This window comes from Ooceraea biroi, chromosome 1 (genome assembly GCF_003672135.1).
Source record: "Ooceraea biroi isolate clonal line C1 chromosome 1, Obir_v5.4, whole genome shotgun sequence".
Taxonomy (NCBI): Eukaryota; Metazoa; Arthropoda; class Insecta; order Hymenoptera; family Formicidae; genus Ooceraea; species Ooceraea biroi.
Window position 1 is genome coordinate 1116149 of NC_039506.1, and position 26181 is coordinate 1142329.

Sequence of the window (26181 nt, forward strand, 5' to 3'; positions counted from 1 at the left end):
AGAGAGAGAGAAAGATACATATATACATACATACATACATACATACATATATATATATATATATATATATGGTTGTAGTACAACTTAAAATTTTTCAGCGATGTGCAGTTAGACTACAAGATTTATTTGGACAATTTGCTGATTACTCTGATCAAGCACCATTTTCATCTTTTAGCCTCTGATTTTCGCATTTTAGTTGGTCCATCACCTAGAAAAAAAAATGTCACGCTAATTCTTTATGTGCTAATCGAAAACGTAACATCATACAGAGGAATATAAGGAGATAATGCCGTTATAGACGGAATAATATATAAGTGCTCACAAAACATAGGAAGGTAAACGGAAAGAGAGGCAACAAATATTACTGCAACCAAAAATCGTTAAGGTACTCGGATATCGTATTCTAGCAGGAATTAAAAGAGATGTTCGAGTATTATAAAAGAACTTAAAGATGACAGTGAATAGCAGAAGCGTTTGTCAATTTACGATCTGCGTATTATTTACGCAGAATCATAAACTTTATTTCTTTCGAATATTATTGCATTTGTACATAAAGTATTCTTCGTAGCTAATCATTTACATCTAATCGATCAATATTGCATTAGCTTAAAAAAAAAAAGAAAAGAAAATGAATTTATTTATAAACAGTTATAGAAAAATCTGAAACTATTAAATTTAAGATCTTTACATACACTAAATCTATATAGACAATATCTTATAATAAAGTTTCTAGTTGCTTGGAAATAATTCATCTTCGGACTTCTTCGGATATATACAATCTAAGTGAAGCTTAATTAAGAGATAGTTTAAGAATGTAGTCTTAATTAAATAATACTTGACTCCGAGTTCAGGGATGTTTCGTGGATATATGGGGGAGCGATCTTAAGTTATTTACAGTTGCAACTAATATCGCGTAATTATTTGCTACATTCTTTCTTCTTGAGCATTTTCAGAACACTACAAAATAATATTGTTGATCACGAAAGCTTTCTAATGCATACCACTGAGAAGAATAAAACGACAAGTATGCAACATTATACATAACAGTTAAAGAGAAATTAATTGTCAACTTCGTGGCTGATCATTTCGAGAAGTAAAGATCTATGTCATAAGTAAAGTGCAATGAAAATGCAACAATTTAACATTTAACATGCTTTTTGAGAGAGAAAGAGGTGAAGATCTACGTTAATACAGTGTCGTAAGAGTGTTGATTTTAAATTAATAATCGAATATGTTTCAGGAATTTCAGTACTCTCACACAGTCGCAATTAAGATGAATAAACCGAAAAGGATAATCAGCTGCAAAGTCATAACTTCGTTCTTTTTTTTCCATATGAAAACGTGCCAAAGATGATTAATCTTAGTGCTCGGTGATATATATATAGGATTCAGTTTATAGATGTTACGCTCCATGTCGAATGGTGGGTTTACATATGGAGGAGGTTTTCGAAAGTTAAAAATAAGAAATGTATGTTCATTCCCATATGTCTAATAATGACAGACTGCGTTCCCTTATTTCTTGTTAAGATTTGTGCGATATTTTTTTTTTAGTAAATGTATTATGAAGTGACTCATTTGAACATGCATCACACAATCAGTCGCGATCATTCACTATGATTTGTCGTTGTACGATCTTAGATAGCCGTTATACGTACATTATAATATTATATACGTTTATCGTTAAGAATCGCGTAGATATATATTGCAGAGCTATAAAAGTGCTATAGTATCACACAAATAATAAGATATGCGATCGTATAATATTGATCATAGTACTCAGGATGAGACATGTGTGTATTACAGCAAACCTGAAATCTCTGTTCATAAAAATAAGCTGGTACAATCATTTCATTTAAAAATTTATTAACGATCGCGTTTTATATTGGAATGCACTTTGCAAAGCTGAATCATATGTATGATATAAATAGATGAGTAGTATTATCGTTTCAGTTTTAATATTGGCGGTCAGAACACAAAATTGTAATTAATCATTCGATTAATAATTAATTAATTAATTAATTAATGTACGTGAGATATGATGTCTATCGTTAACGCAGATGCTGTCATTGTGTCCTTTACCTATTTAGTATTGGTGAGTTTGGATACGACGCGGGTAAGTGCCCGATTTTCGGCTTTCAATCTCTCATTTTCAGCTTTGAGCTTTTGTAATTGCTGTAAACAGTTAAACAATTAGCCTAAAATCCCGCCACTACTTTTGCTAGTCCCATAATAGCCAAAAGCATACAATTAATTCGCATTTTATTCATAGTCAAATAAACCGCATATAATTTCCCACTAAACTTTACCAGGGTTTTTCAGAAGCGAAATTCAACGGGGAAAATAACGGAAAACTGACGAAAATCAATGTTTCCCGCGTGAAAAACCAAATACCAATCTGAGAGACTCGGAAAGAGAGTAAAGCGCCACAAAATTGGCAGGTAAGAAAAAGCGCAAAGCACTCGGGTCTTCATACAAAATGATCGTGCTATTTCCCTTGCCACAAACACAGTAACATAAGAAAAAAAGAGATGACAGTGTGTACTAACTAAAAAACTTGTGAGTACACATACATTATACATATATATGTACTGGTATATGTGCTCGTACACATAAAATCATAAAGAACAAATGTGTCCAACCTCCTCGTTATTTAATTCAATGTATGAAAGCATTCGTTTCATTTGCTTTCACAAATAACAAATAAGTTGTTGATATCGAAGAAAATACAAAGGACTTAAGCTTACCTTTAATTCTTCTTCCATTTCCGAAAGTTTCCTTTCCATGGCTCGCCTTTCCCTTTTCTCTGCCTCGGAAAGTATTACTTTGTTTTGGTTGGTTTGCGCCTTCTCCAACAAATGTCTGACTTCTTTTAGTTGCTCATCGGAACGTTTCAATTTGTCCTTTAACCTTTCATTCTCGGCCTGAGATTCCTCGTATAATTTTTTATAATCTAATTCACCGTTTTCGGAGCTATTGGATTTTAGTCTGATTGGCGCTGATGATGCTTCCGACAACGAAGATATCGAACCTAATCTATTAGTTCTCCCAGAACGATCGTTGCCGCTCTAAAACACAAATATAATATTAAATACCATTAATTTTTTATCAAAATATATCATTTACATTTTTATTTTTAAGAAAACTTTTATAAATTTTATATATTATATTAGTATCAAATATTATATAATAGATAATATAAAATATAATAGATAATTTCATATAATTTATGTTTGTGTATAAAATGTATTTTAATATTAATATAACAATTAATTAATTAATAATTAATAATAAAAATTTAAATAATGATAGAAAAAGAGAAAGGGAGAGAGAGAGAGAGTGAACATTTCTTAAATTTTAAACAATTTTTTAAAGTATTATAGCGTAATATAGAACTAGAATAAATATCAAGGAATTTTTTGCTTACAGCATATCCCTCGGAACTAGTCAAACTTTGCAGACTGGAACTTCTCGAACTGATACTAAGACTCGGTTTTATTTTGGATCTGTTAAAACTCTCGGTCTTTTGCATGTGTGGGCGAGCATTTAGATAGTTGTAACTAGGAGATGGACTCAGATTCAGGGGACTGACAGTTGTATGAGAGGGTAAAGTCATACCACCGTATCCCGTTACTGTCCCACCATATGTCGTGAAGAGATTTTGATAATTCGAGCTATTCGTGTACGGATTCTTTCGAAATAAATCGCTACTCTTACTTTTACTCAGAAAACTAGAACCGGAAAACAGATTTGGACTTTTTGTGCCGAGTAAGCCCGTGTTATACGTTAAATTATTCTGATTTAACGAGAGCAAACCGCCGATCCGTGACCTGTTTCCAAAAATTGATTGCCCATTTGTTGACGCTTGAGCTCTTAAGCCCGCAGCTGTTGTTGGCTTAGTATGCGTTCCCTTTCTGTATGAAGACATGGTTTGCGTCACGTGCAAAATTATTATAAATCACTACAACATCGGCGACTTCTTCGTGAAATTCACTAAATTTCTACACGTTATTTGCACGTTAACGATTTGCGAACAGCTTTATTATAGTCCACAATATCTTAAATGCATTACAACGCGCTTTTGGTTTTTAGAGCGAAGTGTGTATACTCAACGTCGCGGACAGCGGATGATAGACTGACGGAGACTGGCCAGGAAAACCCAGGACATCGGGGCAGTTTGCTTTAAAGCATCACTACTATGTGCTATTTTTGGAATGCACGCAGAGACGCAGACAAATATCAAGGTTGTATGTTTTAGAGAATAAATGCAGCTTGTATCGCAATTTTAATAACGTTTTATGCATAGTAGCTCAAAAATAATTTACGGACAAGTTAATTTATAAATAATATGTTACGATACGTGTGCTATTTTATGCTGGGAATAAATTTAGATCGAATAACAGCGCGAGGATAAATTTCATAATATTAGGTAATGGTAGCCACCCACATGAGGTTTATATAGGCGCACGCGTTAACGACCTGTCTGTCATCGATATACAAAAGACTAAAACGTTTTAGCGGTGTTCATGAGCAATAAATAAACGGTATCTATACGAATCTTAAATGTCAAAGCATCACATTGTATCCCGACCATTGATAGAACACTTTTAGATCACGCTTCGGACAATGTTCATCTCTTTCTCGCTTCAATCGCGCAGATACAAGATAATTCCTTGCTATAATTCAAGTCCTGTCATTTATTAGAACCACTCCGATAATTCTACATGAAAAAGTGGAGGGATATCCGGAGGATTAAGTAAAATTATATATGTTATATATGAGTTGACGTCAGTCGTGATAATTTTTTTTAGTATTTTTATATCAAACATCGTATTTGTCGAATGCACGTGACAGAATATCGAATGCTGAACTATTTTTGTCGAGAATACATGGAACAGAGGTTATTCTTTCAAGAAGTTAAAAATAGTATCAAGTTCCTGTAGCCCACGGAAAGCCATACGTACTCGCTACACGACGTAAGCGAGAAAGTTATGGTGAAACTTTGAGTGGGTGAGTTTCCGGGATTGCACAACTTGGATGTCTACGTCGAGAAGAGCGTGATTTTTTTCGAGTAACTTGAATTTTTTCAATATTTCAATAAAGTAATCATGAGATTAACATGAAAGAGGAATCTATCGATATATTCAGGCCAAAATAAAGTGATGGCTCATCGTAGATTCTTCCCGATTTGCGAACGTTGTGTTTCCCTCTCTCTCTGCGTCATTCAATTGCGCGTTATCCAATTTTGGATTTTTGGCACGTGCGCGTGGTAAATTCGTGGCAAGAGACTCGTAAATTGAAATTCGGACAGACGCTTTGGCGTCAGAAAAGCTTTTGTAAATTGAAGGCCAGTAAAATAGGGAAACGACATATTTTAGATCAGCGGTAGTATCCATCTATCACGCAGTAATATGTTTCTCTCTCTCTCTCTCTCTCTCTCTCTCTCGCTCTCTCCTCTTTCTGTACGCAATTTACTTTAAACCAAGTAACTTCTAATTTTTGTAACAAGGCAGCGTTTTACATTTTCAATTTTGCTTTACGTGAAGGATGTATTCAATAATTTGTTAATATTTGCATCTATACTGCGTAACAATATTCTGAATAAAAGATGGATTACTCACTTCATTGTGATTGACTTTGGAATCATCACAGTCTCCACCTGCAGTGATATCTTGTTTCTCAGGATCAATTTCCTGTAAAAAATCAAAAGTGATCTTAGACGCTTCTATCTGCATGTGTATGTATGCTTAATTTTTCTGTAGAATAATTTTCTTTATTTAATTATTTCTCACAATTAAACAGTGTGAAATCTCTCAGCTTTTTAAATATGTATACTTTCTCTTTTATATCTTTTGTAATATAAACTAGAGCATTTCGACAAATAAATAACATTTTCAGATATAGTCTTATTACAAAAATGTTACTAACATCCATGTCCACGTGGACAACACCTGTTGATCTCCTTTTAGGCCGACGTCTCCTTTGAATGACCGCTTGCGTAGCTTGTGCGTTCCTACTGTCATTTTCCTTATCTTGCTCTGTAACATATATGAAAAGGATTCTGACTTTCTGTACAAATAGTTATTTATTTTACGCATCAATTTATCAAAATTTTTATAAAAATAAACGTTTGTGTTTTCTATGTTGCATTAATTATTCTCACCTTTATCATCAGGCTGCTTCAACGATCTCCTAAGTGGTAAGGTAATCGTAGTTTCTGTACTACTGGTGGCAATAGTCTCTACTGGCGCCGACGATGGTCTAGGTATACCAGTTCCACCGGATGGTCTTCTCATGTAGGCCGTTGTGTTATCAGCTGGTTTATTATTAGCATCCTCTAACTGGAACTAGATAACAAAATTCATGATATTATAAACCTTGATTAACGATACATGCGTATAATACATTCCCATCCATCGATTAAATCTTGTTTTATCCTCCATCGAATTGCGGCGCATCGACACGACAACCAGACAACGACCGGATGAACATTCATGAAGTAAAGCATAAATAAAAAGATGATTTTGTAAGCGCACCTTGCTTCCATTGTCTACCCTTAACCGCCAAGATGGTCGTCTCTCAGGCAAATTAGACTCCTCAGAGACTTTATTCGCAGTAGTAACGGTAGGTTGCGAGGTTGCGGTTGTTATTGTAGCTGTGATCGAAGCTGTATTGCTGACAGTAGTAGTAGTAGTCGTAGGCTGGATTATTTAAAAAAATAAGAAAAAAAGGTGAATAAATCGCTGGATCACGATTTAAATGGCACACAATTGCGCGCGCGCGCACACACACACGCACGCACACGTACACGCGCAGATACACAGATACACATGCGCGCGCGCGCGTTATTTTACTAGAATATAATAAAAAATAAAATATTATATACTTTCGATGTAAAACAACATAGATATTTTATGGAAGTCATCGTCGTTAAATTGATCACAGTCAATTATTAATGTCGCACTACGTTTTAATATTCACTATTAATGTCTGAAGATGCCTTTCTTACTGCTATTCTACATTCACTCAAAAAGAGTACTCTTAGATGTGATTCAGTTCATACAGTGATTTCTCTAATCGTATGATAAGACAGTTTTTAACGATAATGTCGTTGACGATAAAATCTTTGATTCTACCTGCGTGGATGGCGTTAAAACCGGCGATTCGTTGTTCTGTTGCTTCTTCTTCACTAATTGTTCCGCGCTCTTGATCTCATCTAACGTTACACCTTGAGTCGATCTTCTGGTTTCTCTCACTCTCTTCGCGTGGGCTTTCCTCTGGGTCTCGCTCTCCTCATCGCGCACCGGCGGAACGAAGGATCTGTACAGACACACACAATAATACACATGAGATATAAGAGTGTCAGTTTTGCAACGGAATTGCAGCGGAAGGTACATAATATATGTGTACTGTCAAGTTGTTTTATCTCTGTGCAGTGAAAACATACTCTTAGTAAGCATCTTTAACACAATCTGTAAGCAAAAACTCTTCACATAAAACAGCACAAAAGTACATATCTACACCCCTGTAAAAAATAACTGATACGTTCTTTTTGTTTTAGGTATATCATAAGTATATTACTGTATGAGTTTTCAGTTTCTTCCTTGTAGAAAAGTATCATACTTTTTTAACTTATCGCAAAATCGAAGAAGCATAATACTTAATGTCAAATCGATAAATCCAGAGGACTGTTGAGTAATTTTTGCAGAACACCACTTTTTTTTTGCAATGAAATGAATCACGTTGCACGTATTATAGTACCGTTTTACGTGTTTAACGTCGCGGATCAAGTAAAATATTTTTATTTATGGCAGTGTGTCCATTTGTCGACCACGAGGAAATGTAGTATTTGGGCAACTGACCGAATCGAAAAGTGTGGCTGCTTGTAATGAAATAACTATCGTATCAAATGTAGATTAAGGCAAATAAAAGGAATAATCACACTGCAAAAACAAATGTTCATGCTACTGCCAGCAAATTAACGTAAGTCATATTTATAAACATCTGAAGATATATATATATATATAAATATATATATAAATATATATATAGGCAAAAATCACACAATATTTCAGGAGGATCTTCCGAGCAGTGAGTACCCACTTGAAGAAATTCTTGAAGATATTTCCTGGACTTAGCTTGCTCCCTCCTGGTGTAGTGGGAGTTCCAGGAGCAGTTGCTACTGCATTATTTGTATTCGATACAACTGTAGATGCAGCATCCACTGGTTGAACACTACCCAGCCACATTAATATTATAACGCACAATACAGAATGTGAGTATATAGATGTCAATTATATACATGTAATAATATATTTAAATGTTGTAAATAAGTGTTTAGGATCCGTGCGTTGGGAAATGTCCGTCAAGTATCAATTATGTGACCAATAAAAATATAAATATAATGACTATAACTTTTCATTTCTGAATTTACGGTATTTTCAATAGCAGAGAACTCTAGGCAATATAAAAAATAATGATATCATCAACTCAGAACTCCTCGGAAAAAGAAAAACTTTCTAGGGGTAGAACTTTTTCATTTCTGAGTTTACGGTATTTTCAATAGCAGAGAACTCTAGGCAATATAAAAAATAATAATATCAACAACTCAGAACTCCTCGGAAAAAGAAAAAATTTCTAAGGGCTAGAACTTTTTCATTTCTCTCGATATTTTTATACGTGGCTCTTTGGATAATTAAAAACGTACTCTCGAGTACTAGAAGCATGAATTTTTATACTTATGTGGTAAGAACTGAAGTCAAATAATGTATATTCGTAAAATACTGTGAAAGAATGATTTAATGTTAACTAAACTTGGAGATTTTGCGGGATGATAACAGAAGAGTGAATATATAAATTTCGCAGCTATTGTTTTCACGCATTTCACGAGATGATGAAATACTGCAATCCACTATCAATCTCTTGTTAGAAATAGATTAAAAATATTATTTGTAAAAAAGATAAGAAATGTATTTAGATATAAAAATAGCATTTTTTTAGTAAGTAGTAGTGTTTCGTAATAACTGTGCGTATCTTTAATATAAAACTTTATTTACCTGCGGATTTGATTGACTGGAATAGGACTTGTTGTTGTTGTTGTTGTTGTTGTGGCAGTGGTAGTTGTTGTGATGGATGACAATAAACTCGATGCCAATGTTTTGGATGCGGATGTTGGTGAAAGTGTATTGCTTCCTTGTGGCAGTCTTGATAATTCCAAATTTAATTTCACGTCTTTTTTTCTAGAGTAAGAATAAAATAAATAATTAAAAAGAAATTATATTTATAGTAATAAACTGTATATATACAACAATAAGGATAATTGAGGAATAGATGACCATAGGGGAGAGATAACCAATCGTTCTAATTTCGCTACTGGCCGCACAGCTGTGTTATCACTCATTTGGTGAACTTTTATATTTGTAACAGGAGGGTTTTTAACGTTTTCCAGAAAAAAATATAATAATTGTGAAAATATTCTTATTTTAAACTTTATCGTCTACTGAAAAGTTTCTTGTATGTTACTATTCCCGCACAGGTATTAGAAATATCTAGCTTGAACTAACAGAAACCAAAATTTTAAGTTTATTTATGCTTTCCGCATCTAGCTGACGTCGTGCAGTTTCCACGTGCAGTGCCCGCTATGTTTTATGAAGTGCTGTGGTCATCTCTCTCAGATAATCGGGAGAAATAGCCATAGTAGCTCAGAATAGTTTATTAAGAGAAATTATTATCATTATTATTATATATTTTTACAAAATTTCTCTCTTCATTTCAGATGCCGAACAGATATATATCTAAAATACTCGTAGAAAATAGACAGAAAAAGATCTAATAGATACTATTAACAACTGTTATCAAAATCTTTTTTCTAAAAATATAACAAGTGTGCTTAGGCCTAATTGTAATCTAAAATTATTTCTTCCCTCTTTTTTGTTTACTGTTACATTAATTTTACGGCTGCCCAACTAAGTGACAACTTTGTACTTTATAGTCATCTCTTTTTGACATGTAGGAAAGATGACCATAAAGTATAATACTAATAGATTAATATAATATTAATCTATTTTTGTAAAGATTTTTCATTAAAAACAAGATATGTTTCCTGCCTTTTCTCTCCCATCTATCATCCCCATATATCATGGCCATCTATCCCAGAGTTATTTTATGTGTACAATTTTGAGTAAAAACTTTCAACGAACTTCCAACTTTGTACTATTTCGCAAAAAGCATAAAATTAAGAATAAAAATATATTTGTATTTATTAACTCTTCTATGGCTAAGTAAAATAATTCTTATGTCTTATTAAAAATTTTTACAACATTCCGATTACATATTTTCAAGAACGTTTTTTCATGAAAATATACAGATATTATAAATTTTTACTTATTCAGAATTACCTGATCATTTACTTTAGCCATGAAAGTGTTATATGTATAATACTAAAAAAAAAAAGAATTATTTTTACATGTACATAAAATCAGGCAATAAATGGTTACACATTGAAAGCCCATGTCGACGAAACAGCTAAATCAGATTTCTCTCACATGGTTTCACATCTTTGAATAAAATACTAGTGATGCGTTGCGATATTTAAAATGTTATATACAAGATGATTATGTCGGACGCGAGTTTAATAAAATTACTGACAAATATATATGTACGAGTGCAGTTTATATATTGTACCGGCAGAAAAGCACTGTAAACGTTGATTAGAAGCATGCGGCATGTACCTGTGTGTTTCGCGTAGAGATGCAGAGCGGGTCGTAGCATTGGTGTGAGTAGGAGTAGCTGCATTGCAGCGGTGGAGGGTAGGGCAGGAGAACGTCTTGATGCGGGCACGTAATGCCAAGTACTGCTCATAAAACCTGCATCACATGCATCACCGTGCCATGCATATCTCTAATGCATATCTCTACACTAATCATCATGATAGTATAGAGGCATACGTTACGAAAGTACGAAACACTGGGGACTTGGAATTAATGCAGACACATGAAGTATGCGTAACACAATATCTTAGTTGTACGTAGCGCCACTGTTAATAGCATTAGATATTTGCACATACTTTGATACTGGTATCATTAGCAAATGAAAGAAAGGGAAACGCTACAAATGAAGCTGTAACATTTTAACAAAAACAAAAAAAAAGAAACAGATAATTGGTACAATGAACGCGTATGAATCTTAATTAGACTTACTTTTCGTCCGTTTCGAAACTATGCGTTCTTCTTAATACCACTTCAGGCTCTCCACTAACTTTGTTTGGTACTGTTGGTATCTTAATATTGTTATCCTTATCCTCGAGTTCTGTAGTAATTGGACAAATAAAAGTTTATTAAAGTGATTCAACGGCGTGTCGGCAAGCTGTAAAACGTAGCCGATACTTGACGTACTTGTAGATGTAGAATTAGTAGTTTCAGTACTTTGCATCCTATTTCGAAAGGAACCTGAACGTCTCCAAGATGGTACGACACCTTCCTCGTTATTATCAGTCTGTTGTTTTGGAGGCAATATTGGAGCCTTGAGAGAAATATAATATATAAAAAGATTAATCGAAAATGCGGAGTATATATTAAGACAACTCGTTATTAAAATATAAATGCGACTTTACCTGATTAGGAACTTTATTAGTTTCGACTGGAGATATTGGACTATGGGACACATTTTCATCTTTGTTTACTCTATTTTTCTTTTCTGCAAAATAAATGAATGGAGAATCGTCACGTTGTTCGTTTTTCAAAAGAGGCAAGAGAATATTTGAAATCTAACTGTTCAAAGAAAAAAACCAATCCAGTAAGTTTCGTAATACTCTGATATACGATCCGACGTGATACATGCAATAATAATAATAAATGACAATTCGTATTACAAAAGAAAAAAGAAAAAAAAACAGTCTTACAGATCAAACTTACCGTCATCTGTAAGACATGTCGCGTGGTTAGACTTATCAGATTGATTGAGAAAGTGGAAGAGTGTGATTCTGAGCTAGTCTCAGATTCACCTTCACCATCACTCTCTTCCATGTGTGTTTCACGTGTTGCTTCTGTCCATGCAGCAATGTTATAAGAAATACAGATTACAGTTAACAGTATGTAAATTAAATTTGCAAAAACTGGACTGGGATAGGTGATTGCGAAAAGATAGTTTGCAAAACATGATTATTCTGTGTGTATTCTCCTCTTTCTATCTTTCTTTTCACATAAAAGATAAACACAGAGATTGCAGAGTAGACAGTTATTATACGTAGTTATTTCGTATTAATATGATTACTTCTTTAAAAAAAAAACGTGAAAACGTGCGGAGATTAGGTTGTACATCACGAGGTGACATAATGCAAGCGGGAACTTACCGACATCACTGTTTGTACTAGTGCTGGAATCTTCTTTGTCCGATTGAATCTCCAATTCAACCTTCTTAACTTTATTTGGTGTTTCCTCTTCAAAGATGTCTGCAGATTCTTGCACCGCTACTGTACTATCAGTATTTACTGAGACGCTGTGATATTTAAGAACAACATTTAAAACATGATCAACGTCCTACATGTTATCGTTCGAGGTTGTCTCATCACGTACCGTTTCTTTGGTATAGATGATTGCTTTTTATTATTTGTCTGCGGATTCTCTTTCATCATAAGTGCTTGCTGCTCTTTCAAATCCTCGAGGGCCTTGAGGATGTCTGCATCAGCAACGTCGAAAGCAGTTTGGCCCTGGAAACAAATTATTGATAACAGTATTTCGTAATCGTGCTCGCTACCACTATTCAGCCTACATCCAAACTGGATTAGCCTGGAGCTAAGATTCAGCTTATGCTGGGTATACAATTATGTATATATATAAATGCTCATTCTCTTACGGCGTAATTTTTCATGTCCATATCACAGCCATTCTCAACAAGAAGTTTGCAGGCTTCTAGTTGCCCCCAATGCGCCGCACCGTGCAAAGGTGTCCATCCATCAAAGTCCTGTGCATCAACATTGCATCGAGCTTGTAGTAATATGCTGCACAGAAGTATTAAAGGTGCTCAATAAAAAGAACCAACTTCGAACCTGCATTTATTATGTTAAAGAAGATTGTGAAATTTTTTAGAAATATGCATCCACGTATCACGAAAATATAACTTATATTCTCTTTTTGTCTTGGTAGCGTATTCTTAATAATTTTCTTATTATTAATTGACAAATGAATGTATCTTACTGCATGACTTTGATGTAGCCTTTGGCAGTGGCGACATGAAGTGCAGTAGCTCCTGATCTAGGATGCATAGAATCCTTGCCTGGCGCACCCGACCGCCAAGCTTTCGCGTCATTCAGCATTGACCGTTCCTCTTCGCTCCTCGCTTGATCACAATCGATACCTGCAAATTAAATTTATTATACAGTTTCTGCTGAATGATTTGATATTTTACAGACAGCAAAATAGTTTAAGCGCAATTTTAATGGTGAATCCAAATATTTGGAAATAAAACGTTTGATATCAGTATCTTAAAAAAATATTTTTGTAATCAAGCAGCATTTGCGTATGCACGAAATACGAATAATTCGTACGTACGTAAGCGTTGGTTAAGAGATATTTCAGTGCTACATTGCAATGTAAAATTATATCAACTTCTTGAAAAGAGGTCAATGAAAGAGGACATCCTTGCCAATACGCGATTTGCCGTCTCGCGAGCTTTCAATCAGATGCTGAATTTCAAGTATATTTAGTGCACGTGGTTTAAAATTGAAATATTTACGTACTATGTAATTTAGATATACAACGTCTGAAAATGTATGATCGATTTTGATAAGAAACCAATAAAAGAAACTAGTTTATTTTATTATTCATACAGTTGGATTGCTCGCAAAATTAATGTTAGACGGATATAACATAGATACTTAGGATGAAGATTTTCTCTGATCTTCCTCGGAAATCTATAATTAAAGGTTTTACGCAATAGGTCTCGAACATCCTGCGGATACGCAGATATAAGTACAAACCTGCTTATTTATATGCTGTTGCAGCATGTCTTCCATCTCGTCGCTTTCCGCGATATCCAAAGCCAGTTGCCATCATTGTTAACTGCTGCTAGATTGCATCCTTGTTCTATTAAGTATCTATAAAAGAATGTTTTTAATTATTGCGATTGACACGATAAACGATGGTCAACATTCTTCTTCTCGAAATCCTTTAAAAATTTAAAAACTGTGCCGGAAAATATTACTTTTGTTTGTGAAAAAGATGTACTAACTTGGCAATAGATATGAATCCACAAGATGCTGTAGCGTGTAAGGGTGTCCATCCTTCATTATCTCCACGATTGATATCTGCTCCTTGTTCCACCAAAAATTCCACCATGTCCAAGTCATCGTCAATACAGGCCTATTTAATGATCATTATAATAATATGACGAAATGTAGCATGGGTATGGCACTAAATGCTGATTATATTAATATGCGTGAGCACCCGAATGAGACAGATGTACAGCGTGCACGATTGGCAAGATATATTTCGAGTTCTTGGCATCAGCCGCCGATTTTGCTCAGTTTGGTCGCAATAAATCGACATTATATTACAAACGCGTTATCAGATTTTCGAATGTGTAATAGCTTTTTTTGAAGAACGCAAATTGCATCTTTGTGTTTCACATATGTAGAATATTATGTTGCACATGCACGCGTGCGCGATGCAAATTCTAAAATTTGTACAGATTTTATGTTATAAATGTTCAACGTAGAATTACGTGAAACATAAAATATAGAAAGATATATTTGTCATTCAATCATAATTGTCATCGATACTTAAAAGTTTATAATCGACCCGTACAGATTAAGTGCATGTTGAAAACGCGAATCATTTTTCATGTCATTTAATGTAGAAACTTGTACAATTTAGATATTATTACCGAAGCGAAAAAAGTTAGGCACATGTTACAACATTGCTAGACACAGAGGATTTAAACTGAACACAGATGCTGCAGCCTGTGACTTCTAACAGAGAACTATAAATAGCATTTGATGCCTGATGTATTTTCACATTCTATTTTCGCAAATCCATGAAATGCCTTAACTTCCTTTTCGCTTAAATAACGGATAAATATCATTATGGAAAATATGTTATTCCATTACTAATACCTGGGAATAATTCCGTACCGTCATCATCTTAATAAATCGCCATAAATGTCTTTGTATTTGCACAATATTTTGAGTTATACGTCAAATATTATCTTTTATTATTGTCTCATAATTCCATGCACATAGATTGTTACTTTACATTATTTTGCAGAATTTGCTCATTTAAATAATTATTTCTCCGCAACGTAATGCAAATATAATCATTCGGTTTTCACAACAGAAATTCTTATACATTGCCTGACCTTCTCGTTAATATACTTCATTAATTACTTAGATACTGTAATAACCGTTATGGTATGTATGTACAAGGTGTTCCGGATTGCCCAGTTGCGCCGGCTTTCAGAAACACCCAGAAATAGGTTGCTCATAAAAGCTTGCTACGCGCAAAAAAAGTCGTCAGTATAGGAAGGAAATGGCACTATACGATGCTTACTGCTATGTATTTTTTGAAAATCACGCTATATAAGACTTTCATAGCAAACTTCAGCGCATAATCAATTAAGTATTATATCACCAAGTTGAATTTTATGTCAAAATTCGACAAAATAACTAATAATTATTATTTATAGTTAATTCTTAAATGCTAGATACAGACAAATGTAATGTTAAATATATTCATGACTATGTTCTCTCTGGCTAGAAAACATGATTTAATGTTTCAGTTTCTAATACTGATTATAGTTAGAAAATGTTTTGGTAATCGGTTTATCTACACATAATTATCACAAAGTGAAAGAAATATTAAGGAAATTAAAACAATCACTAAGTAAATATATATATGTACATATAACCATACAAGCAAGTACAGTTAGTTACTGAAATGCAATAATAGATGCAAATCGAATACACAAACAAATGCAAATCAGATGCATTGTAAGTTGTATTTTGATAAATTGCACACAGAATTACATGCATCAAGCCTTAATGTTGGAAAATGTTGGACTCAGAAATCACTTTGTATTCCAACATTTAAATTGAAAATGAGATGATTAACATGTTTAAACACGAATAAAAATTTGCAGTTATATACATGTATTTAATTATAAAGAAAAATAAATTGTTTCAATAACATATCCGAATAAACAAGCATGAATAATAGCAAACAAATAAAATTATAAAACGTGTTTTATTATTAATAATAGTAATCGACGAAGCCATATAAAATAGAAGGGTTATTCAAAAGTTAAGTTGAAGATTCAAAGCTGTCTTTTACTTAAAAAATTAAATTAAATTCTCTATGAAATTATAAGTAACACATATCTTATCAAACAATTAAATGAGATTTTTAAAACTGGATGAATATTCCCAGGGAAAAAGTTATTATAGTTCTGAAATTGTATACATATAACAGTAATAGTTATATCAATGATTCTCCTATATTATTTCAATTTTATTTATAAGATCTTTGTTATGATGCATTCGTATACAGCAAAGTAATAAAAATTTTCATATTTTTCATATTTTTATACTTCATATTCTTTACTTCATATTCATATAATATAATAATTTTTCTGCAAAAAAACTCATATTTATTTGATATTCCTATATTGCTCTAAAAACATTTAAAAATTTCACAAGTTGAAATTACAATCACATAGTATATCGCAACTTTGAAATTAAACACAAACGCAATTAACGGAACATTAGCTAAGCAAATGCAAGAAGAAAAAGTAGAGATTAATTATTTTTCGGAGACACTAATTGTGTAAACTTTTCAACTGTGGGAGTCGAGTCGGTGTGTCAAAATGCCTCGCAGTAAGGTTAGGATTATCGTTACACAAGCAAGATATTACCGCTTAAAATAGCCCCTCTTTTCACTAATACACGTAAACAGTAATTAACGGTTGAGGAAGGCAAACGCTGTTCGCGGTTGGCGCGGTAACTACGTTCTCGTCGCGAGGGCCTATTAGTGGTGTCGTAGTGCTGTAAAACCAGCACTAGTAAAATCATATCAAGAACGAGCGCGCGCTGCGCTGGGTACGTCTCTCGCCGAGCCCTCCTCGCTGGCTCATTTTACCGATGCGATGTGTCAAATCGCGACGAACCCCCGCGAACGATACTCGAAATCGGACAGCTGGAGTTCGCCGCAGCCATCTTGCGGAATTACGTAGGTTCTCAGCAAAGACGGAGCACGGGAGAAAGAGGAAAAGAAAGAAATAAAGAAAGAGAGAGACGGGGACGTTTTCCGAGGGAAAACACGGAATGCGCGCAAGCCCACCGAAAGCTGTCAAAAGCGATGGGATGCCGACGGAGACGCCGCGTCTCGCACGGTCGCTCTCGCTCTCCTTCTCTTTCTTTCTCTTACCTGATGAAGCGCGGTGAGACCGTCAACGTTCCCGGTGTTGATGTCCGCTCCCTTCTGCAGTAGGCGCACGACCTCCTCCTTGTCGCTGGCCGCGCACGCCGCCAGGAACACGCAGTCGGCGGAGAACTTGATCTTGCGCGCGACCTGGCGCGGCTGTGCGGGCTCGCGATTCGTCTCGGACTGTTCCCAGCGTTTGAGCTGTTCAGCTCGCTTGAACAGGGCCGAGCTCGAACGTGTCTCGAGAGACATTGCCCCGGCGGCGACGACGACGACGGCGGCGACGGCGACGGCGGAGGCAGCGGGCGGCGGCGAGTAATAAGAAGCACGACGCGTTCACGGCGCCCGCACGAGCGCTCGTCCGCGCTCCTCCTCCTCCTCCACTCAGCGGCAGGCGGAGCAGCAACGGCGGTAGGCCAGCAGCTCCGACGACCGCTTCTTCACGTCTTCTCGCGCGCACGGGCTTCGCTCCTTCTTGCTTCTTGGCACACGCGCGCGGCCGCACACACATGCAAGCGGGCGCGTCGCGACACGGACGCACACGCGCGAGGTCTCACTCGCTCATTCACTCGCTCTTGCTTGCTCGTCCGTCTTTTTCTTTCTCTCCTTCTCTCCTTCCCTCCAACTACTTATCTGTCTATGTTCTCTCTCTCTATCTCTCACTTGCTCTCTTCTCTCCAGTTCTTCACCGCGCGTCTTTAACTTCGTGCTTCCACTATCTTTCTCTCTCTCTCTCTCTCTTTGTGTAAGACAGAACTACGACACGACGACGACGACGAAGACAGCGGTGGCGGCGACGATCGCGGTGATTGCACTATACACATGCACGGCCGCACACGGATACGATACACACACCATTCACACACACACACACACTCGCTTCACCGAACGCGATTCGGCACGTGAAACAGGCGTTTCCCGCGAGTCTGCTCCATATACGAGCGAGCGAACTCGCGCGCGCGCGAGCCGTGTTCTCGTTTGAGTCTTACTTGTCGATCGCGCCGAGTCTCGCCTTGTGACGGGTCACCGGAGGGAGCGGTCGTGCGATCAGTCGCCTTCAGTCGAATACCTCCTCCGTCAGGCACTCATTTACGGAACAGATAGACCCGCGTGCTCCCTGCTATTCTTGGCCGCTCTCTCATGCACTCGCGTGCCGTGCGAGAGTCGACTCGAAACTCGATTCGCGCCGCCGCCAACGCGATTGGTCGTCGGTGTCCCTAGAAACGATCATCGCGTCGGTAGAGAAAACAAAAGCGGCCAAGTGATAGTGATTTTTAGTAATCAATGCAGATACGAGACAACTTCACCGCCGATAAAAACGCATTTGATAATTATTTATACATGATTGTATATTAGCGGTATAATTTTTAATACAGTGTAGCATAGAATATACAATTATGCTATCTAGTCATACAATTTTCATTACAATTCAGGATTTAATATAGAATTGACTCAATTACGTTACTATTTTTAAACTAACATAAAAGCGAAAGTTATTATATGTATAAAAAATATATTATGTTTAAATACTGATTTTTTATTATTAATTAAATTATTATTATTGATTTCGAAATTACTTTTTCAGAAATACTCTAATCAATCGTTGACAGAAATTATATGCTGCTGTAAATATAACGCAAGTACGATTTTATCAACGTAACGTGGTTAGAAAATTGATGAAATTCAAGAGAATAGATACAATAGCGTTACGAATTACGAATCGATTCTCTACAGAGGCTCCCTAAATCACCGGCCTAGCAATCTGTCATTCTTCCTTCTATTGTCATACAATACATGCATTTTCTAAACGGTTCTACACAGACACGGTGATTGGCTGCTCGATAGTGAATTTATGGAAATTGCAGGTTTTTTCAAGAACTATCAAAGCGCCGCGCATAGTGACGTATCTCTTCATCACGCGCTAATCTCATGTAACATATGATTTATGGTGCAATGCCTCCTCTTCTTTCTCCTCTATGCACTTTTTACTGTCATGGGATCAATTTGATTTTCCCGAGAATCATCGTCGTTGAAGGTTAATGGGTGATCCTCGTCGTCGATTTTAAATTAATTGAAACGAGTTTACGGCGGAACTCCGGCTAACGGAAATATGGATACCGAGCGCGTGTTGGGGAACGATATCGGGCGATGCTTGAAATTAATAGTGTCGGGAAACGATGCAGCTATCAGTGACGGTTGGTTGATGCTGCAGAGTCTACGAGGATGCAATCAACTGACCGATTGCGAGGACGTGCTGAGGGATATCCTTAAAAGTCCGGTGCTGAACGTGTCGGAGGTGCCGAAGATCATGGCGTGGATGTCGGTATACATCACGGAGAAACGTTTCAACGCTAATCCGATTTCCAATGATGTCGCTGTGTTGCTGCGGAACACGGATATCGGAGAAATGTCGCACCTGACCGAACTGCTGAACACATTGGCCGATCACAGAGTGTACCTGCCAGGTCGGCGAATCACGCGAAGCTCTGCGAAGCGATCGTCACTAGTTTGTCTTCCTTCCAAATGCCCTTGGATGCGAAAAAAATTGCCGAGTTCTACGATAACACCACTAAAATTCAACATTTTCTCAAAGCGCTATGTTCAAACACGAAGAACGGTGAGCACGACATTCTCATGTTTACCTGCCTCCAGACTCTCTACAATATCATATCAGATACAAACAGGAAGCCAGAACCGGGTCCAGGACTTGCTGCTATATTACAGTTAGTAGAATCCTCTATTATTCCACAGGCAGTGGACTGGATTCTGTCCCAATCTCATTCAGACCGTCAGCTTGTGCAAGCCTTGAAAGTTATGTGCAATTGGCTTCCGAAATGGCGAGGGGACCGGCTCAGTGTTTGGATAATGGAATTTATATGTGGTTTAGAAAAACAACGAAAGTATTCTACCCTCCTCGAACTTACCGAATCCTCGGTGGATATATTAGAGCTGATGTGGACGGTATTGCTGGTGCCAGTGATCCGTCAAAACGCTTCCAATATCATATTTTACATTTTAAAGAGACAGAGCTCACTGTCGATTGTCCAGAACATAGCCAAAAGGATACCAAGATTGATAAAGGATTTAATGAAAGAGGATTCGGAGTCCAGCAAGGAATGCATACAGAATTTAGTTGACATTATGAAAGTGTACAGCAAGAGATTTTCAACGTGTCCTATGTTGGGATACGGAAGTACAGAGAACTATCCATTTCCCGTATTACCACAGATGCACGTTGTCAAAGAGATTTATACAGAGCCGGTATGGATAGACGAGACAAAAGAATTTGAACCGATCGTAGAACCGGAAAGGCCGCTGTCTGGAAAAGTAGGGCTCTCTAATCTTGGGAACACTTGCTACATGAACAGCGTGCTACAGGCTTTATTAATGACCAGACAATTCTGTCAAGAAGTATTAAATTATCGACCCTTAAATGAAGCAGGAAAAACACCTTTAATAGAAAAACTTCAAAACTTGTTTGCATTGTTGTTATACTCTAAAAGGATATGTTTGGCGCCAACTGAAGTGTTACGAGCATCAAGACCCACTTATTTTCTGCCTGGACAACAACAGGATAGCTCAGAATTCCTCTGGTTAGTATGATGCTTTTGCTACAGAAATTAATCCTGTATCATATTATTTTAATGTATGATTTCATATTTAATTATGATTAATAGAAATGTTTTTTTCTTACACAGTCATCTGCTGGACGTTTTGCACGAGCAAGAGAAATCTGCCAGTAACTGCGGCGGAAGCGACACTGCGGGGACTCTCAGGTGCAAAATTGAGAAGCAAGAAGACAACGTCACATTACCAACGATGGAGGCAACAAAAGGCGTCATTAAGCGCTGGACGACCGAGGAAGATCTAACGGAAGGCTCGGCGTTGCAACGGAAGACGCAGTCTTTGGCGGATTTTACAGGAGGTGACAATTCGTGCTTAAAATTATAGAGTCAAATAGATTGCATCTCCACACGTATAGCCGGAAACTGAAAATTTTTCTATTTACACACATATATTCCCATAATATATTGTTTCACTTGAATATTTCCGTGACAGGTGAGGAACTAGGACAGCGACTTAGTGATTCTCACTCGGACTCGACGGACAGCGGTATACAATCTGTAGGCGGCGAGGAAACGAGCACGTACACCTCCCTTATACACAGGGTGTTGGGCGGAGAGTGCCAGATCACGTATCAATGCGCACAATGCGACACCAGTTCGCGCAACACGGACAAGTTTCGTGACCTGCAGCTGTGCTTCCCGAGGAGATACAAGAGAATCAGGAAGTCTCCGTTCAGGATCTCATCAATTACTATCTCACGCCGGAGAAGCTGACGGGCGAGAACAAGTACCGTTGCGACAAGTGCACGAAACTGTGCGACGCGCAGAGGATCATCACGATCCTCCAGGCGCCGGCGCACCTGATTCTGACGCTGAAGCACTTCCGATACGACTTCGATAGCCGATTAAGGACGAAGCTGCGGCACAAAGTAGTGTATAACGACACGATACAGTTACCGGTGTCGGCAGTACCGTGTACCGTCGCGGAGACGTATCACTTGTACGCCGCTGTCGTGCATTCCGGCTACAGTATGGACTACGGACATTATTTCACGTATGCCTGTGATTCCAAGCAGAACTGGTACAAATTCAACGACAGTTTCGTAACGCAGACCACATTCGAGGATTTCAAGAGTCTCAAACCACCGGACACGCCGTACATACTGTTCTACGAGAAGTCAGGCGCTCACGACAGCATCTACGAGGACGACAAGCCCGAGCTGTCAACTCTGAGTAAACGTATACAGGAATTGATAGCGAACGACACGACGGATTACATAGAGGAGCTGAGACGTCGCGCCGCGGTGTCGCAACGTAGCCAGCTGCCAACGAAATCGCTGAAGCAGCACAACAATTCCGATGACGATAATCCGCCGCCCAGCAGCTGCCGCGGCGCGATCGACGTTCCGGCGAATCACTTTCTCTATTGAACGAGCGTGTTTTCCGCTCAAACGCGGCGATTTCGGCGGATCTTGCCAGTTGCGGAATACAGTTCTGTATATCTGTTCTAGGTATTTTATATGTATAAGCAAAAGAGAGACTCGTGCGTCGATCATCACGCGGAGAGGCACGTCTTTATGGTTCCGCACCATATCGTATCGCTGTAGGAAATTTCTATGAGAACTGATACTCGTTTACGTCTTGTGTTTATATACGAGATGGAACATACATCGTTATACAAGTATACACGCTGTTGCTGTAACTCGGCGACAGTTATAAATGATAAAAATGGTTACGGCAGCTATACAAACTAGCGTGAACTCGAATCGATAATGCACAACGGAGATTCGATAATGTAAAGTATAAGCACCATGAATGATAATTACATGAAACCGAAGTATAAGTTCACGCGAGAAACGAAATTTAGGTATTTAGGCTATGGAAGGAGTTGGTTTTTATTTTTTAGTCACTAGTAATGTATTATAATGTGTTCAACGCGCTTTTAAATTTATGTTATCTTAATGTGTTAATAAGGAGACTCGTTTGATTGGACATTTGAGCTTTACTCATTATCATGTTATTTTTATTAAAGCTTACGTTAACATGCACTGTACACTATTAAAATTATGTTTTCTTAAACGCGCAACTTCTCATTTTACCTCGGCAATGCGATTTGACATTTTCGACGTAAATTACAATTTTCTTATGTGTAGGTTGTGCCATTGTAATTAATTCTTATAGGAATCGTTCAAATACTCAATGCGATATTACGTCTCTTTTCTTTTTTTTCAGCATTAATTACACAGTAAAGCTCTTAAGACATGCAATTGTTTTGATAAAATAAACGTCTATTTATTTGATAAATTTGATGAAAGTTGTTCAGGCAACAGTTGTTCTATTTAGAGTTTACTTTGTCAGATGGGAAAAAACATTTTTATTTCATCAATTCGTTCTTGTTACGGATATTTTCTTTTAAATGGAACAACTTTTCGTCTGAATGTTTGTTATTGCGGTGTTTTGTTAAAACTATTAATTAGAAAATGTGTGTTATCAAGGGTGAGCAAAATGTAAGTGCCTCACTCTACGTATGCAAGATATTGCAAAATTCTATCTGCCAAAATAGCAAACCTTTTTTGATGCGTATTAATAAATATAGTGTCTGGCAATTTACATCGATAGACTTTTGTAACATCCTGCGTATATAAGTTGTAAAAATTCCTGTCAATGATTAGATAATTATTGACATCTGTATATTATATTGTTGATGTTAATAAGTAAATCCACCGTCATGAGGTCGTCGTTAATTCGAAAATTGATAACTCGAATTCGCAATTACGGATTTTATAATACCGTCTCGGGAATTTTACATATTAAAACGATATCGTGTCCAAGAAGATGCTTGTGTAAAGTTACCAGGACTGTTATTACAAGAACATTAAGAGAAAATGAAAAATACGGCTCAATCGGCTGTGGTTCTTTATACATGTCTTACTACAGAGCAGTATTTAATAAGTACAAGAGATACAATCCTTAATTTACTTGTTGTAATTATTACGTTGCGTTTGCTTGGGCTTTTATTAAACGCACTTTGCCGCATAAAGTTGTAAAATAACGTAACGTTAGAATATCTGGGTATGTACGTGTAAGTGTATGTGTCTTTTCGATATATGCGATGTTCGTGTAAATGTGCCACATCGAGCTTTTATTTATTGACGCAACATTCGTTCATTGTTCCATATTCACCATCAAAATTGAAGATTCTTTTTTGTCAATTAACGAAGAGCATGTATCCTAAAGTAGCGACGTTTGCACTCGTGTGTTAGCACTTAAAATTATAGCAAAGCACCGTGCTTCGAAATTACAAAAGTTAGAAAAAAGCAAAGTTGTTGTTATTATAAATAGTTTATTTTAATTAATAGGGACACTGCAATCTACCGCAACACTCCAAACACTTCGTAAATCTGTGATAACTTTGTACTGTCGAATTGACAATATTGATTTCATTTAGCTCGATATCTTAAACTGATATACGCGACATGTTGAAATTTATTATTGTATAATCTAAACACATAACTGCAGCTTTTAAGGCTGTATAGTAGGAAAATAATTAATGTTAAATAATATCGAGTAATTAAACCAAATTATATTTAAAACGATCCATTTATTGTCAATGTCAACTAATATTTATTAAGTGTGCAATGTTTAATACTATTTGAAATATCGTTTGCTCTGAAAGGTTAATATAATCTTCACATATTATCTTCGTATTAATAAATTTGCTATCAAAAGTAATATGAGAAAACTATATCGCTTGCGTCAATACTCTGGTACTTAAATAATTATTAAGTTAATTATGAAGCTCCATATTTCTGCACTATATTAGAATTATATAATCTATTATGCATTTTGTTCAATAATTTCTACTTGGTAATTATTTAGATGCAATTTTATGTTATTTGTTGCATGTGTTCTAGATATCTGCATGAAATTGCAATCAAACAAATCCAGATAAGAGTAATCTTCACTAAGATAAGATTTATATAAACATTATTTTCTTCCAATCGGAAAACTAACATCAGTCTTCCTTGAGATGCATTATTTTCTCAGAAAATCCAAGCATGCTGCTGGATCGATCTGGATTTTATAGCTCAACACCGTGCTCTTGGCTTGAACACCGAGGAATGCAGGGCAATGATGCTGAATATTCCATGCATTTGTGACTTCAGAGGAGAAATGTTTTTGAATGGCAACCTTATTTGCGCTTACTGCGCACAACTGTTGGTTCTATTATTTGCATATTTATCACGAATTTTATTAGCAGGAAAGACCATATTATTTACGATCGCACCCTCGTCAATCGCGCTGGTTCATGATACAATCTTCATCAACATTATGGATAGTTTAATGATTCACACTTTTGTCAGGTATATGTGCGCGCTTGTTAAAAATAGTATTTGAATCTGCACATGCAAGAGACTAATCCAGATCAAAAATTAAAAAATCGCGACATTTCCATCGTAACCTCGATTTTTTTCTTTTCGAATCTTGCAAGGATATTTGTATTATACTTCAGATCTCTCTTACCAGCATAATCACTTTTCTTGACAAATCCGTTAATACGTTGCGATTTTCAGTTTCAATTTTAAACTCAATCTCGTCGTGTAATCTAAAACCTACATCCTCTTGTCCTGATAATATTGTTTCCGCAAACAAATGTTCGATATTGTTTGATAAGCTTAAAACATGAGTTTTGATTTACCGATCGTGTTAAAACCCAGATAACACAAAAGTTCCAGAGACAATCTAAGAACGTTCAAAGAATGTTCAACGTTCGTAGGACGTTCTTAGAATATTTCTGGTACTTTTGTGCTATCTGGGAATAGAAATGTTTGTGTATGTGAAAAGAGAAGCGTTATCTAATTATCACACAATTACTGTTAAATAATTGCTAAAATAATATCAATGCAATATTTATGTAGGGTAAATGTCATTTAAAAAACTGCGGTTCTGCAAAATGTTGTATCCTTTGTACGAACAATTTGGGTTTTGTTTTGAACAATTGGGTTTTAAAATGCTTATAGAATATATATTGCAACTGTAACTTCTAAATTCTAAAAGCTCATAAAAATCATGATCTAAATCATATGTATATGAATACAAAACTCCATGCATGCAAAATTTTTATATTACGTTACTGTTTTCTATAAAGTCTTCTATATTGTGCTGCATTTTCTCGGAAAATGGCTTGCCCTAAGATGATTGATTTG

General features: G+C 36.4%; 2 protein-coding genes across 2 annotated transcripts; one reads left to right on the forward strand and one right to left on the reverse strand.

Annotated features, from left to right (window-relative positions):
- Positions 1-122: 122 nt before the first annotated feature.
- LOC113561443 (protein phosphatase 1 regulatory subunit 12B-like) lies at positions 123-18574 on the reverse strand. The gene is given in 25 exon segments (XM_026975213.1): positions 123-157; positions 160-208; positions 2745-3065; positions 3425-3907; positions 5619-5690; positions 5926-6035; positions 6161-6344; positions 6534-6698; positions 7134-7317; positions 8101-8232; positions 9054-9236; positions 10728-10862; positions 11196-11304; positions 11391-11517; positions 11609-11691; positions 11910-11957; positions 11960-12040; positions 12347-12492; positions 12570-12703; positions 12850-12994; positions 13191-13354; positions 13976-14040; positions 14043-14089; positions 14224-14354; positions 17412-18574. Coding segments are annotated over 25 exon segments (3582 nt in total). The 5' UTR covers positions 17661-18574.
- Positions 18575-19361: 787 nt separating this feature from the next.
- Positions 19362-24706, forward strand: LOC105286757 (ubiquitin carboxyl-terminal hydrolase 35). Its single transcript, XM_011351928.3, is given in 5 exon segments — positions 19362-19870; positions 19873-21001; positions 21107-21333; positions 21468-21674; positions 21677-24706. Coding segments are annotated over 5 exon segments (2643 nt in total). The 5' UTR covers positions 19362-19518; the 3' UTR covers positions 22405-24706.
- The last annotated feature ends 1475 nt before the right edge of the window (positions 24707-26181 follow it).